At 47.5% G+C, this 16,953-nt stretch overlaps 1 protein-coding gene across 1 annotated transcript; it reads right to left on the bottom strand.

The window, feature by feature from the left end:
* Positions 1 to 1,297: 1,297 nt before the first annotated feature.
* Positions 1,298 to 4,389, bottom strand: LOC137916865 (serine/threonine-protein kinase pim-1-like). Its single transcript, XM_068759832.1, has 6 exons — positions 4,305 to 4,389; positions 4,052 to 4,158; positions 3,904 to 3,954; positions 3,434 to 3,800; positions 2,826 to 3,002; positions 1,298 to 2,736 (listed from the first exon to the last, which is right to left on the bottom strand). Exons 1-6 carry the CDS (start codon positions 4,381 to 4,383, stop codon positions 2,522 to 2,524), a joined length of 996 nt encoding a protein of 331 aa, XP_068615933.1. The 5' UTR covers positions 4,384 to 4,389; the 3' UTR covers positions 1,298 to 2,521.
* Between the last annotated feature and the right edge of the window lie 12,564 nt (positions 4,390 to 16,953).

Here is a 16,953-nt window from a genome sequence, read left to right as displayed (position 1 = left end):
CGTCAGACCAAGAAGGGCGCTGACAACCTAAACTACTGTTTAAACTTGCGTTGAGATGCTATTTTATTTTTAGGGATGGCTTCCTTTGATGAGCTCTATTTTTATCGTACCACTTGACACAAAGAGCCGCTTGGAGCCGGGACAGGATTTTGATTTGCTGTATTTTTAACTTCAGTCACGCCCGATTTAGAGTGTTTGAAGGTTGAAGCTATTGTGTGAGGCAGACAGGCTGAAGACTTGCAAGAGATGATAAGGGAACAGATACCAGGTGCAGACTGAGGATTAGGTTTGTGAGCGAAGCATGCATAAAGCATTGTTTGATGCAGCAAATGAACAATGCTGTGAGTGAGCATTAAATAGATTTGCGTCACGCAGCGCTGCCTGAATGGAGACATTTCTGCAACACCAAGACAAAGAAATGATGATAAATATTTGTTGTCTGTCTTCTATCAAACCGTTGATGGGCGTGAGATTAAATCCGTTTGAGTTCTTTAACACAGCGACGTGGCTATGAGGTGACTTTTAGCATACCGGCAATTACAAGGAGAACCATTTGTCAGTAGCGTGTTAGCATCCGTCGGAGCGCGTTAAAGGTACCCCAATTCATCATGGAGGTTAAGTATGAATTTCTGAACCCGATTTCCTGACTATTTATCCACCTGCTTTCAAAACATTTCACTCTTGCAGGCGGTATCCGAAGAAAAGTCGGTTGGGCTAAGTCCTGCACTGGTTATTTGTCATTTTCAGGTATTTCAGGTGTGTAATTCACCTTGAAGCCTCTAGGATTCTGAACTGTTTGCAGTGAATCCCCGGAATGCTTTCGCTCTGCATGGATACGGCCTCTGAACAGAGAGACCAGATGAGGAAATGACGCAATAGCATCGTATATATTCACCCGTTCTCTGCGTTTTAAGACAGCTCTTCTAAGGGGTCCATCCATCCATTGTCTTGTACAGCCGGTTCTTCGTCCTGTGGATCATTGGTCTGCTGGTGATATGTCAGCTGGCTACAAGTGAGGTGGTGTTGAGGTGGTGACACGAGAGGCCATGCAAACGGCTCAAAACGGAACCCGGAACCTTCTTGCTTTGAGGCAACAGCTCTGCTTACTGTGCTGCCCTGAAACAGGAACCCCATCTGTTCCTGTTTGTATTATGAATCAATTCTGTGTGCGTGTGTGTGTGTGGGAACCGGTGCCATTTACGCCGAGGCTCGTGGCTTTAACCCTTAAAGTTGATCTCAACAGGACCTTAATGATAAGTTACACAACTTAAAGAGCACAGAGGAGTCGTGTTATAGGTAAAAAAAAATATTTATTGACATTGTATAAAAATAGTTTCTAATATAATTCACAATTCTAAATTCAGCATATGAAATACACACACACACACACACACACACACACACACACACATACACGGACACAAACAGTCGACTAATTTTCTCCACAGCAGACAACAGAGTAACAAAACATCAGTAGACTCAATGCTTTAGGTACATTAAGACGGAAGTGCTTTCAAAGACTATGTACAATGTTATTTACATTATAAACAAATATAAACACACTCAAATCTGCTCTTTGAAAATTTCAAGCCATAAATATGGTTTTAAAAAAAAGTCCTGTCATTTTTCTCTTTTAAATAAGCAGTGGGCCCTTCAGTGACTGGAATGAAACACACGTACGGCCGAAATTCTCTCATAAATAAATAAATATATTCTGTGTTTGTTTGTTATTTTTTGACGGTGAGGAAGAAGTCACAGTAAGAATAAATATTCTTCTTTACAGTACTTGTCTCCAACTGAATTTTAAGACCTTCGTGAGGCACTGTATAAACACAAAGAGGAAAGAAACCAGCAGAGGAGGTTGCATTTGGGAAAGGCCCACGCTGCATTGCGGTTGTGCACTCAGGTGGGCGTGAACGAGCCGCCGTATTTGTACACAGTACAACACGCGGCGGAAGCAGAGGTCGTAGCGTAAGAGGTGGAGTCGTAGTAAACAGAATGCAGCGAGTCCAGTGTTTCAGGTTTAGTCGTTAGTTTGCACGGGTTCCTCTGTCACAGCTCTGAGGTTCTCCGGTTTCCCGTGACGTCGGATGAATAGAAGACGCGATAGTATTGGTTGTGAATGGCGTCGGCCCCTCTGATCGCACAAAAGGCGGCACAGAAAAGCCTTGTTCAAGTATTTTCAGGGTCCTCCCAAACAATCTCAGAGAAGGCACTTTGTGAAACTCACGCCGCTCGCCGGCGCCTCGCTGACGAGGGCGAGCGGAGGACGGTGTAGCGAGACGTCACACGGCTCGGACCGCCCGCTGGCCACGCGGCGGTGAGCACATGCGCATGTACAGGCACGCTCCCCGACAGACTGACGGACCCCGCCCCCCCCCCCCTGTCCAGATCAGAGTCCTACCAGGACAGACGCAGGTCGACGGTCTGGCTTGGACGGTGTCCCGGGTCGAGACATTTCCCGCTCGCCCCTCCTCGCCTCAGTGGCAAGTCTGCCAGTGCAGACCGGAGCGGACCTCCATCACCGAGCCACGGCCACGGGGGCGGGCAGGAAAGCTGCGGGCTCGTGGCTGATGCTGTGCAGCCTGATCTCGCCGCCGGCCTTCTCCGTCTGTGCTGCGGACAGAACGACCGAGGAGGACGCGCCCTGCATCCACGAGTGGTTGATGATGTCCTCGAAGGACGGGCGGTCAGCCGGCCGCAGACACAGGCACCACCTGACCAGCTGCTGACATTCTGGAGGAAAGACGGCAGCCGATGAGCACGGAGCGCTAAACCGGAGCACGAGCTTCTGCGCGCGCGTGAAGCCTGGAGTGTGACTCTACCTGCGGAGACTCTCCTCCGAAAGACGACCTGCCCGTTTGTGATCTCCTCATCGTGCTCAAATGGGATGTCGCCGCACACCATGTCATAGAGCAAGACCCCCAGGGACCAGACGGTAGCAGAGCGCCCGTGATAGCGATGGTATTTGATCCACTCGGGGGGGCTGTACACTCTGGTGCCTGTCAGGTGTAAGGAAATACAGGAACACATTCACGAACGGAGCTCACATCGCTGCCCCCCCCCCCTCGGGGAATATGTCAAACCAAACGTGTCAATAAGTGGGAAACGGTGAGCTGCTGCTCAGGTGCCAGGGAGCGTGACAGGCGGGCTGGGGGGCGGGGCGGGGGCAGACACGTGACTTTGTTTACAAACTTTGAGTTGTAAAATTCCCACTTGCTCCCGATAGAGGGCGACAAAGTAAAGGCAATACTAACAGGCTGATGGGTGTGGGTGGCAGGGGGGGGTCAGAGATTACACAACCAGGGAATTTCTGGTGAATTCTGATAACGCAAATCACGAGACTAAAAATAGCAATTTTTGTTTTTGTGAAAAAAAATAAAAATATATAGTGTACAAATACAAAATAAAATGCCTCCCACTGGCGACTCACCGTCAAAGTCCGTGTAAATGGTGTCTTTCAGTAACGCTCCAGAGCCAAAGTCGATGAGCTTCATCTCCCCGGTTCGGAGGTCGATGAGGAGGTTCTCGTCCTTGATGTCCCGGTGCACGACGCCACAGGCGTGGCAGTGACGCACGGCCTCCAGCACCTGGCGGAAGAAGCTCCGCGCCAGCTCCTCCGCCAGGGCGCCTTTCTCCGTGATGAAGTCGAACAGGTCCTTGACGTTCTCGGGCCTCTCCATCACGATGATGAAGCTGTCCGCTCGCTCGAACCAGTCCAGCATCTTGATGACGCCGCGGAAGCCCGTGCAGACTTTCTTCAACAAGACGATCTCCATGGGAACCCGAGAGCCATTCGACTGTAAAAAAAAAAAAAAAGATCAATAAATGAGAGACGCTCATCAATGGCCAATAAAGACCAGGCTGAATCCAGCTCATGATGGGGGGGGGGGGGCTCCTTACCAGCTCGCCCCACTCGGAGATCCGGTCCTTGGCCACATGCTTGACGGCGACCTGGAGAAGAAGCAGAGGGAAGCCGCTTTAAACGTCAGCCCGGCCGCGCGTTACCGCGATGCCGCCGCCAATGCGGACACGACGCCTCCGTGCTCACCGAAACTCCGTCGGCGACGCGCGTCCCCGAGTAGACGGTGCCGAAGCCGCCGCTGCCCAGAACCCCGCCGACCTGGTAGAGCTTCTCGAACGGCTCCCGGTCCTTCGCTGCAAACACAAACACAGCCGGTCACCGCCGGTAACGGCGCGGAGACGCCACAACGCTAAAGGAAAAACGCGCGCCGACGTGGACGCGCCATTGCTGCGGCGACGTCGCGCCGCCATGACAACAGGGAGGAAGAAGGGCGTCTCACCTTGGTGGACCTGGAGCTGGATCTTCGCCGGCATGTCGGCGGAGATGTGGGCCAGAGAATTGAGCTTGGACAGCAGCATTCCTTCCAGAATAAAATCACCAAAGTGCGCCGCTCGTTGTCGTCTTTATGAACGGGGTGCGTTCGTTATGGTGGCGCGGAGCTCCCGTCGAGGGTTAAGTCCAAAGCTGCGGCGACTCAAAACGGGGGTTAAGATCCTCTCATCGGGATGGAAGAAAAGCAGCAAAGATGGCTCCGGATTCCGCTGCGCTCCGTAAACACGAACGCCTCGACGTGGAACCGACGGGACAGACAGACGGACAAAGCGTAGCAACCGACGCTTCCGTCAGACACCGGCTCCTAGAAACGAGGGATCCGGGGCAGAGCGCTTATAGCGCAGTAGTAGGAGGGCGTTGCAGCACGCATGACGTCAGCCCAGGTACCGCCCCTTTCCGGTCTCTCCACCAATAGGACTGGATATTCGCGTTGCGAAACGCACGTCAATCACCCCCGCCAAAAAAAGAAGAAGGACAAAAAAAAAAAAAAGGCTCGTAACCGACACAGACGTGGCGGGAATAAAAACGCGCTAAAAACGTGAGAGACTGAATTAATAACGACACATTCGAGATAAAAGGAAATGTAAATTCAAAGGCAGCCCCGCCCCTCGTGTCCTCCCTTTGAGACGCGGTCGCTCTATTATTAATAGACTTTAACGCAGGACAGGAGTGCCGACTAAATGAAACTGTGTTGAATGGATTCATGATTTCAGCGTGTCTCATGTTTACTTTGAGTTGCGTCTCTTCCTGCCGGCCACGCTTCAGCCTCCACACGGACGCCATTAAGGCGAGAGGAAACGCAGTGCGGCGGGTCACTCGGCCTTCGCCGTGCTTTGTCTCTGACCTGATTACTTTCCCATTTAGCACTGATTATGGGCTGAAGTGACGTCTGGCGCTGTGGTTTTTATTTGAGTCGCTTTGACAATCCCCTCGCAACTCGCTGCACATCAAAGCTTGCCGGGAAGAAAAGGCGCATTCCTCGCATTCTTTCAAATTGGGTGGCCACGTTTGCAGTCTTTCACAGGATGTGGGAAACTCGAGATAAAAAGCCTTCCATTCACCTCCCCCTCCCTCGTGTCTCCGCTCCTCCTCTCACCACTTATTTTCCCGCGCTTACTATTGTGCATTAACAGAACAGAAGGGGGGGGGGGGCTGTCTGCCACCCACTCCCTCCTGCTAGATTGTAAAAATCCAAATTCTAACATATTGCATATAGAATAGAAATATTGTCATTTATTGATCTGTGCTGATTGTGCCGTTTATGCCGACACAAAGCTTTATTTTAGTCGGATATTCTTGAAAATGAAATCCTACCACCACGGCCACGAGGTTTATTAAATTAGAGTCAAAGTTCGTAGACTTCTAGTATTTCATAAAGTGCCTGAAGGTTGTGACTGAAAATCTCTTCTTTTTTTTTGGGGGGGGGGGAGACATAAAATGCTAAGCTTGTGCTCCAGATTCTGATGAGTTTATTAACGCTGTTATTACTGATCATTTCTGTGTTAGACTGCAGACTGCTGGCCGCCGCCTCAATCACAAAGTAGGAGCTGCTTCAGAAAATGCGAAGGAGAAATGTTTCAGGTTTTAGCAAAGCTGTCTCCAAATGGGGCTTCACGGCACGGGAGTGTCCGTGCTTGCTTTTGAGATGCCGAAGGCAAATTCCTTGCATTCCTCTGACGCCGTCGACGCCAGCGTGCAAACTGGGGGTTAAACAACGCAATCAGGGACTGACTATCATAAATCTTTGCATATTTACAAAGCTTGCTCGATTCCACGACTACATGCCAAGTGTGAACCGTTTCCTAGTGATTTTTAATTAATTATATTAAATATATAACTGAATATGGCTAAGCTGCAGGTGTAGCATTCATCGTTTCAACGGTAGCGACGTTAAAGATGAAGAGAGAGGAGCGGGTAAGTTCATGCACCGTCAGGGGCATTGGAGACGTGTGTGAAACCGGAGAGGTCCCAAGCAACGAGTGTGAAAGCGACTGCGTGCCAGTGACATGCCACCAGTGAGCGCCGCGCTCTGGGGCTGTAGATACCCGGCCTGCGTGATCAGCAGGACTCAGATGACAGCCATCGAGCCTCATCCGTCAGGTGGGGGGGGGGGGGGGGGGGCAGAATTTTAGCTGCACTGCTCACTTTGAGCCCAGCTGCTCAGTCCAATCTCTGAACGTCTCCGTTTCCTCCGAGCAGAGGCCACCGTAAAACAGGACACCGCTGCTCTGACGTCAGCGACAAAATCTAGTCTGTCATTTGTGCAGCCCCTTTGAACTGGCCCCTTTGAACTGTTGTCACCATCGCCACCTTCATCTACATCATCGCCACCTTCATCTACATCATCGCCACCTTCATCTACATCATCGCCACCTTCATCTACATCATCGCCACCTTCATCTACATCATCGCCACCTTCATCCACATTATCGCCACCTTCATCGCTCCCACACGCCGACACTTCAGAAGCCGCTTTAAGAGATTTGATTTCTGCGATTTCTATAAAATACTTCCCTTTTCTGAATAAATGGAAACCGAGCCGACAGGAAGTTTTCAGCCACACAAAAGGTATATTTCCCCATGTAGGAGGTAGAAGTAGAGCGGCAACGATTTATCACTCTGAAATCAAACTTTGGACATTTTAGTGTCAGTTCTTACAAAAGTCTGAGACCATTGAACTCCACACTGTGTGTGTGTGTGTGTGTGTGTTTGGAGGAATAATTGGTTCATTTCTCTGTAATTTAATAATAATCTATTTAGGGAACTGTTGTTAATTCATAGTGAATAGATGGTGGACTAAATTCCAGTCCAGTGTTCCACCCTGTGTTTCCATTTATTTTGTAGCAGCATCGTGACAGAGGTCACAACGGGAAGTTTCCCGTACGCCCTGTTATTGACCCCGATCCCTCGGTGCACCCCTGACTCACTGCCCCCCCGCCACCACAAGGTTTCAACAGTTCCCATGTCACACATTAACCAAGCAGGGGAATGATTCACTTTCCCCGCATGTGACCCCCGTAGAGCCTTGAAGACTTAAATTATTTTCTGTCTTCTTTGGCCTTCTTAGAGGCCTCGGCCACTTCAAACACGCGTTCACTCATTAGTCGCGCTGAGCAGTCAATCACGTCTCCGGCTGTCCTAACCAGTGACGTGCAGTCAGGGGAGGCAAGTGAGGCACAGCCTAAAATCATATAAAAATCATGTATTGTATTATAAAAAATCATATAAAAATCATATAATATATAATATAACATCAGTGATATTATATTATATATTTTATGATTTTTTCATTTTTAATAATACTATTAGTGCGTCACGTGTTCTTGTGCTCAGCGGCATTAAAATACTGCAGAATGAGGCCATGTGTAATACTGTCTCCAGCCGATAGGAGGCCAGTGAGTGATTCAGCGCACTCATCAGCTGATCCGCTCGTTCGAGACGGGCTTGTAAACACGGAAACGCTGGCTGTCTGGACGTCAAGCAAGAACCCGTGTTTTCTGCTTTTCTTGCCTTCTTTTCTCAACTTCTGGACTCGGATGGGATATTGCGACATGAAGAATTTACCGAGAAGCCTCGTCAAACACGAGCAGCGACCGCGCGTATTCATGGTCAAATTGCGCTAGAAACTTTTGAGACGTCCCGGATAGACCTGGCTTTGGACGGACAGCGGAGACTTAACATCAGCGTACACAAAGCTAAGGAAAAGGAGAACCGAGCGATTTTATTCTATTTGTATATTATATTGCACTGTTGCTGCTTCGAGCCCGTGAGACCGGCGTCTGGCCGTTTCTGGGACCGATTTGAGCAGAACCGCGGCAGACTGGGCCTGACAGAGTCCATTAGATGTGAACGAGCGTTCTGAAACGTTCTAGAGAACATAAGCTGTCAAATGAAGGCCAGCTTTTCCTCCATCGTTGGCATAACTCTGCCGTTTCGTTCCGTTATCTCTCTCGGCGTAGCCCCAGCTGGACGGGGACACGCCCCCTCATCCCGTCTCAGAACATGTGTTTAACAGTTAAACATCAGTTAAACTTTAACTGATCAACACACACGCATCCACACACATTCAACGCTGCACGCACACTGATCCGCAGAGTTGAATAATTTCATTAAATCTCTTGTAAATACGCAGATTATGTGTGGTCTCCCCTTTTTGTCATAAACTGATGAGCCAGGTTTGTGACAATATGTAAAAAATGCTGGTACGAATTTTTAAACAAAACACGTTAAATGTTGCCAATCAAATGATGAACAAGCTGTAGGTTCATTTATTTGTAAATCTGACTGTGCCTCACCAGACACGAACCTCACCGCATGTCACTGGTCCTAACCCTAATCCCCTGCTGTAAGTGGCAGGAAAGACAATCAAGGGGGGGGGGGGGGGGACACGGAAATGTGTGGGCTTGCACTTGTTTGCTATAGATTTGTCCTTGTTCTATTCTATTACTTTCGGGAGGTCTTTCTTGAGCGATGCATAAAGTGAAGAGTGTATTAGGGGACGGTAATCCCGCTTGTTATTCTAAATATATGATGTCCATAACATTAGCATTAGCATTTATAGCTTTATAGAGCAGCTCTTTAGTCAGTATCTTGTTCAGCAGCCTAGATGTTACATCTTGTTTTTGACTGCTCCTGCTCTCTGTCTCCCTATCCTGACTCTCCTCCTACCTGCCATTCTCTCTCTCCCTCTCTCTCTCTCTCGCTCTCTCTCAACCCAGCCGGTCCAGACAGATGGCCTTCCACCATGAGCCTAGGTTCTGACCAAGGTTTCTGCCTGTTAAAGGCAAGTTTTTCCTTGCCTCTGTTGCCAAAGTGCTTGCTCTTGTGGGTCAAGTTGGGTTCTGTCTTTCCCTGCAGGTCTTTTCCTGCTAATCCTGTGAAGTGCCTTAAGATGACTTTCTGTTGTGGTCTGGCGCTATAGAAATAAAATCGAATTGAATTGAATAGAAAAACACGTAACTCAGACTTGAACATATATAAATATTCTCAGATAAAGTACAGTTGCTGTTTCAATAGTTTGTACTCATTGGACGCTGCGGTAAACTCAAACGCCCCTTCCACTACAGTGATGCAGATGAAGTAAATCTCCAAATAGGCAGGCTTTAATGACTCAAACATTTGCATTTGGTTTCCAGTGTTAATCAAAGTTCACACAGATTGCAGCGCAACATGCAGGCAAAAGCAAAATATTGAATAGAAATACGATGAATGTTCTTCCTTGTGACTTCATGTCTCTGGAGAGTCTCTCAGTAACTAATGTGACCATTACGTCACCAGCTTCTGAAGTGCTAATATTAAATCACTCCAAGCGTGACCTGGAAGCTCTTGATTGCGAGCCCAGGGTCACATGTCCAGGGTAACGGGCAGTCGGGGTCTGCAGAAATGGAATGAAGCCAGTTGTCGGATTAGAGGTGGGTCGCAATGCTTGCCTGCCCATGTGCTGATTGGGTTTCACGACAATGAGGCCTGCAGTGTGATCCTGTCTTAGAGCCATAGATCGGATGGACAGGAAATCATTGTTTAACTGCTACTACTAGATATTAGACAAACAGTGGAACCTGTGCGTGTCCCGCGTTCCCTTCATGTTGCATTCAACTATTGCTGATGCTGATCTCACGCTAAACAGCTGAGGGGGAAGGCTTACGGTGTGCAGCGTCCCTCTCTGGCAACATAGCGACGATCCCACAGGTGATACGCACATACACACATAAATGCTGAAACACTATCCGGCATGCTTCCAGAATACGTGTGTGTGTGTGTTCGTAAGGAATTAGGGAGGGTGACTTATTTATAGAGGTGTCTTAAACCAAGAAGGAAGCGCTTGTGTGGTGGGTCTCCTCCGGTGTGGCCTGACCTCCTCCTCAGGTAACCGCTAAACCCCTCGGGTCCTGAGAGGTCTTGGCTGGCAGGACCATGGGAAATATTTCCAGGGGACTTCAAAAAGTGGCCTATGTGGGAAAGCCCCACAAAGGGCCCGCAGAGGACCCCAAAGGTCACCGTGGTCGACTTTCATGTTAGCACAGGCCTGACCCTGGGTCAGAGGATGTTGGCATACTTGGTCCAGTGCAAATCTGAAAATTCTTCTGGGAAATGATCCCCTCTTGTCTCAATCAGGGATCTAAATGGCCTGTGTAAGGTTTATTTATGGCATAAAGTGTCTGCCTGAAGGCAAGGGTGCTTTTAAGGTTGAGCGTGGTTACAATAATAATAGTGCACAGGGTACGCACTATTATTATTGCATAGTATGCACTATGCACAGTTCATATGGAACCATATGAAATGTGCATAGTGCATAGTCCATAAACATTTTGTTAGCGTAATGGTATCAAATTTCAATGACTATCAACAGTACTGCGTGCTCAGTCACGCTGTTTGTGTGTAAACAGATGGGCAAAACACAACAGAAGGGTTTTGGGTGAGAATTGGTTGCCATTTGATTGGGCCAGAAGTCTCAGTACTTTGTTTACGCTCATGATCGTAGCTGCCATGTTCCCGGGACCATTTTCCCATTCTCCGGAGAACTTCGTGAAAAAGCATTGTGGAGAAAAAGAAGAAGAAGCTATGGCGATATCGTGCTTCCGTGCGTTTAAATGTCACGGAAAAGCGAACCGATTGGAGGGAGCTCGCAGGCCAATAAGGGAAGGCTGTGCTGAACCAGGAAGAAGGCTGCCTGCTGGTGTCACCTTCCCACGGAGGCTAAGAGGACACCGGAGTGGGGTGGGGGGGTTGTTGCTTGGCACGGGGGGGGCTGTACATATTTATCCACGTGGGAAAGAGACTGTAGTGACATATTAAACTGCCGTCGCAGTTTAAACGGGTCAGTGACATTGTTGTTTCTGTGAAGGAATGTAAACTATGGGATTATTGAAAGCATCCCACAGGGCGGGAAAGAGGGGTTCCTGCCTCTCTCGCTCTCTCTCTCTCTCTCTCCCTCCCTACGTTTGGCAGTCAGATGGTCTGTTTTTGAGTTTTTGAGTGCGAATGGAACAGTTGCTCACGTGAGAATGACGAGTCGGGGTATTTTGATACTCAAATGAAAATAGGACACGTCTTTAACGCAGGGAAAATCCCCCCCCCCCCCCCGTGGCGGCTGAGAAGCTACATTTGAGGTTTCTGTCTGTTTCAGCTGATCGGTTTTTTTGTCTGCCTCTCGATTCCACCTCACAGTCCCCCCCCCCCACCATTTATTTTATTTGCATCATGGCCCAGAGCAAGAGAGAGAGAGAGAGAGAGAGAGAGCTAGATGGTTACTCTTGTGATGGTGGAGGGGTTTTCCCACCCATCCTCTTTTCTCTTCAGGCTAAATCAAAACACTTCTGTGTTGCTGATGTCATGTCTCAAAAACTACTTCCTTGGGAAACCCCATATCAGGAAGTCCCCCCCCCCCCCTCTCTTCCCTCTTCCTTGATTGTTATACCAGAGCAGCTTGGAGTGGAGGACTGTGAAGTTCCGGATTAGGTTTCCATATACGGCAGGTTGAAAAGGCCAACGAGAACTTAGTGAACTCAAACAGCAGGGCTGCAGGCAAGACCTGCGTCCACGTTGTAGTATTCCCACTGAGAAATAGTACCTGCGTTCGCATCGCCTGTTTTAGCTGGCGTGGGAATAAATCTATTTGTATCTCTCTTCTGCTGTTTGCCACCTTTCAGCCAGCTTGTCCCATAGCAGTAGTCGATGGGCCCTCCCCCCCCCAGGGCGTCCTTCTGACTGGTGCATGTTGCACCATTATAGTAGCATGGCGTTTGTGCAGTAATGCAAGACTCCCGATCGTAGAGCATTAGCGATCATCTCGCTTCGCTCTCTTATATTGGAAAAGCACTTTCAACGGCACGTTAAATTCGGTTGTGTAGAGTCACACAATCCCCTCTTTACAACATCGCATGAGTCAAATGATGATATCGAGCTACTAAACGAGCTACATGGTGCTGAAATCACACATATGAACGGTGCTAATGGCTATTGTTGTTGTTGTTGTTGTTAGAACTTCACAGCAAAATCGTACTGGAACATCCTTCTTGAGATTAAAAATGTAAAAAAAGAAAACACATTTCTGCTGGAAAAGATCAAGGTTAAAGTTGACCAGAAGTCCAAACAGGGACCATCCTTATCCTTGTGCATCATGGCTAACAGCTGCAGCGTCCATCAAGGGTTGTTTTCACATCTATAAAACACACAGCGTTTTGGGATCAGTATTTTCCAGGAATCCCTTGCAAAAAAATTATTTCTGCAAAATTTCTACTCTTTTATTGGAACAAAAACAATTAAAGGTAGAGTTATCACCGGATGTCCACGAGGAAATATGGTGCACCACATAGTCAAGAGTTGATTTGGTACTTCCTTTTGAAATAAATGCATGGCTTTTAATTTGGTACTTAAAACCGCACTGTGAAATGATCCACGTTGTGACGCCACGCTGACGCTCAACAGCAGCAAGGAGAAAGACACGCAGCGACACGCAGCGATCTGACCCTGTCTGGGGAGACACCATTATTTACACTGACTGAACATTCAGTGTCCCTTTTCACTTCACTAGCGAGCGGTCCATTCTCAGCGAGGTCACGTTTGTCTGCCGAAAGTTTTCCCCTCTGCTGACTGAGTGGACTGATCTCTGAATGGGGGGGGGGGGGGGCAGACTTTCTGCTGGCCTCACCCACCGCAGCGCCATCCTCCCTCCTCTGTTGGCCCGACACAATTGTGACAAACACATGCTGCTGTGGGGCCTCTCGGCATGGCAGTTGCACTTTAGAGTGTGTGTGTGTGTGTGTGTGTGTGTGTGGTAGCTTTCTTGAAGGGAGCATGAGGAGTTGCTATCCCTCGGGGGGGGGGGAGGGCAGGAATGCTGAAAATTCCTTTGCCGCTCACCTCCGAGTCCTATTCTTTCTTACCTTTAACCCTTTGCGCTCTTCTCCCTCGCTCCCCTCCATCTATCTACTAATTACATCCTGTCTCCATGCCATCACAGGACAACACATTCTCTACATTCCTCATGTCGGAGTTTTTTGATTTTTAATTTTTCTAAATTGATAAAAATGAATGAACACCACTCACTTAATAGAAATGATATAAATAAACATTTCTAGATCAAGTAGTGCTCCGCTCAATTTTCCTATTTCTAATTAATGTTCAAAGATCATGCAATAATCTGGATACACACAGTTTGCATTCAACATTTTGAACCCAATGCTTTTGCAATGCAATGCTTTTTTTGTGCTAGTTTGTTTGTTTGTTTGCCGAGGCGGAAGTTGTGTCTGTCTGTTAGCAAGATAACTCAAAAGGTTCTGGATGGATCTGGATGAAATTGTCAGGAAATGTTGTTATTGTTTCCAGGAACAGACGATTAGATGATTTTGGTGACGATCAAGAAGAGATTCTGGATTCCGGATCAGTTTGAAATTGTCGTTAACATTGCAGTCAATGGAGCTTCAAAATTGATTGATCCAGATCACCATGTGGATGGTGTAAATCCAGATATGAGAGGAATGAGTTGCTTGGCGGGGCCCACACACATGTTGTCCCTTTGGGCGGCCAGATTGCTCCCTGCTTTTTTAAAGCCACCAAAGGCTGAGTATGACTGTGCCAGCCTGTGAGCAATATTTTGCATTAAAAATGTAAAGTTTATGGAAGTGTAAGTTGCATAAAGGGTATGCTATAAAGTCAACTCTCTCTCCGTCCGTCCCTGTCTCCCTCCCCCTCTGCACCGCACGCCGCCGTTAGCTGCTATCATATATCTAGAAGATAAGCACTCATAATAAAACTTCATTTATTTGATATTGCTGTAATATATCATTTCATGTGTGTATGTCTATATAGCAACCTTTTTCATGACCATGATACAATACTCAAGCCCAGAGTGCCAACACTTACTGATTTAATAAAACGGTACCGGTCCGTGAGGCATTTATTATCGTGCCACACAGAAAGAAGAACTCATTTCTATCATTTCCGTTGTATCAATTATTAGTCTAGATGTGTTTTATTTTGAAGAACGACCGTATTTTCTCCAATGTAACATTTGCCAGTAAGTTTTCTTGGTCACGTGATGCGTGACTAAAAATAAAGCCGTAAACTAGAGAAAATGATGAGAAAACAAACGTCTCTTAGAGCGTCTTTGCAAATGGGAAAAGGCCAACTGAGGAGGAAGAAGAGGAGGCGCCGACGAACAAAACTGAAAAATTCATATTTTAATTCAGCTACTGTGAAAAAAACAATTCCATGATATGTGGACGTGCTACAGGTGATTGGCTACTGAACTCACGACGCTCCTTGACGATCAAACTATCGTGAATCGTGGTTAAGAGCTCATCAGTTATCAAAACTCATCCAGATTTTCTACTCCAAGAGGCCGCCTCTGGAGCAGGTTGGCCGACTATGAATGTCATCGTGGGAAAGTCCGAGCCTTTGTTTGCATTCTCCGACTCTGACGTCAGCAGAGAGTGAAGGGCTCGGTGGATCAACAGGGAGAGTCCTGTTTATGCACCTTGGGGGGGGGATTAACGTATGACTGTACTTCATCTTTTGCAAACAGGGGAGGCAGACGAGGGCAGTACGGAAGCAGAGGGAAAAGGATGGGGAGAACGTGTTGAAGGGGAAAATACATTATACAGCGAGGAACTAAAAAAAAGGATTTGGAAAAGGACAGATAGAAAGCAGACGAGCGGTCTAGTAAAGAGAGAATCGTTCAGTGATGCTCTAAGCAAATACGTGCCATCAGGTCTCTGAGTAAAGCCTGTAATCGGAGATACCGGCAGATGTCCGCTGCTGACAGCAGACATTTCCATTTCAAAGTTCAAAGTTTGCTTTATTGTCCATTCTGCAGCAAGTAGTCGACCTACGGAGCATCGGCATTCTGTTTCTCTCAGACGCTCGGCACAACAAGGAGCATTCCTGACTGACAAACAAGAGAAAATAGAACAAAACTAGACTATTCAAAAAAATGGAATGAAAATGAGGGAGAGACGATAAACAGGACAGCATAATGTGAGACACAGAAGCAGCTCTTCAAAGGCCGTAATGCAATTTGGCAGCGGTGTAGTTGGCGGTAGAGCAACTACAGCTACAGCCAAACATAATAATTATAGTTTATAGCTTAACGGTCCTGCAAATGACAGTGGGTCAATGGTGGGTTAGAGTCCAGTGTGTGTGTGTTGTGTGTGTGTGTGTATAGGTGTGTGTGCAGGAGGCTGGAGGGGCGTGGCAGAACCGGGAGAGAGTTGAGCATCCTGACAGCCTGGTGGAAGGTGCCCGGAGACTCCGGAGTCTCCTTCCTGATGGCAGCAGGCTGAAGAGGCTGTTGTGACGGGTGGGTCGTATGGAAATCAATCAAATCTCTCTTTGGTCGCCTTCATTTTCTCTTCTTGATTGTGTGCTCCACATCTTTCTATTATATATTAGTTTATCGTATTTCGTTGATACACACACACACACACACACACACATCAGCTGTTCACAATCATCAAATCACAAAAAAAACTTTAATTTAATGCAGCAGATTATAAATTTGTATTCATTGAATCTAAATTTGCATTGAAATCAGAATCAGAAAAACAATACAGAACACGAGGCATTCGCGACTGTCGACCGTAAAGCACGAAGCGCTTTGGGAGATGCTGTGATTTTAACTTCACTGTAGCTCACTAGACATTCCACAGGTACGATGCTCCCGAACAGACCTTAAAAATCCACCGGTGCTTCATTTCAAAACAATTCCTGGATTCCCATAAAATCTCCGGTGGGAATCGAAGGAGGTGGTTTTTGTATTTCCCATCCATAAATATTCCAGAGCTTGAGGCCCGTGAGGAACCGTCTAAGGTTTCCCAGGAAGGCTGCCAGAATTTGGCGTCTTGATGTGCACCGTGTTTCCAGCAGATCATAGCAGGTAAAGGTTCGCCGCATAGTTCTGGAGACGCTGGTCATTAAGGGTGGAGCCACTGACTGGTCGCAGTAAAAGCAAGTAAAACAATAAATGGAAACAGTTAGACCAAGTTCAGGCAGGAGTAACTTTAAGGCAGCTCAGCTGCCGCTTGGAGGGCAGGGCTGTCAGACTCCTTCGTGTCGCATGGCTCACCGGCAGAACAGCACGAGTGAGTGTCAGCGGGCCCAACATCATTTTGTGGAGAGAGTCTTTGAATGATCCATCGCGAGTGTCGCCGCCTTCAGTAGACAAGTGTCTAAATTGGATTGACTCAGCATGTGAGACAGCAGAAGTCACATCACAGGCCAGTTTCATATTCTGTACATTTACCCTGATACATATCTTGACACTTTTGGTCAACTGGAAATAGCCTCAGTTTTTTGACTCTGGACATTCTGCTGTGTTGAAATGCTGATTTTCACATGCCCAAGAAGAGGAACTGGGCTGAACACGGACACAGTCACAGACCAAATGAGCCAATATTTGGTGCACTGCTAATCTTTAAGGTTTTAAAGGTTTTTCTACAAAATGGTGACTTAACTTAACAGTAGCCTTTAGCCGCCGTTAAGTAGAGAAAATGCATGCATATGCAGGCGTCACATGTGCCTGCACATATAAAGGAACTGGCAGTGGCTGTAGAGATTAGCGGGACTGGAATGTGACCTATTGTTACAGTAGTCATTTA

Source organism: Brachionichthys hirsutus, unplaced genomic scaffold (assembly GCF_040956055.1).
Source record: "Brachionichthys hirsutus isolate HB-005 unplaced genomic scaffold, CSIRO-AGI_Bhir_v1 contig_295, whole genome shotgun sequence".
In the NCBI taxonomy this organism is placed as follows: domain Eukaryota; kingdom Metazoa; phylum Chordata; class Actinopteri; order Lophiiformes; family Brachionichthyidae; genus Brachionichthys; species Brachionichthys hirsutus.
The sequence above is the reverse complement of the archived record's forward strand: the minus strand, read 5'-3'. Positions and strand labels throughout refer to the sequence as shown.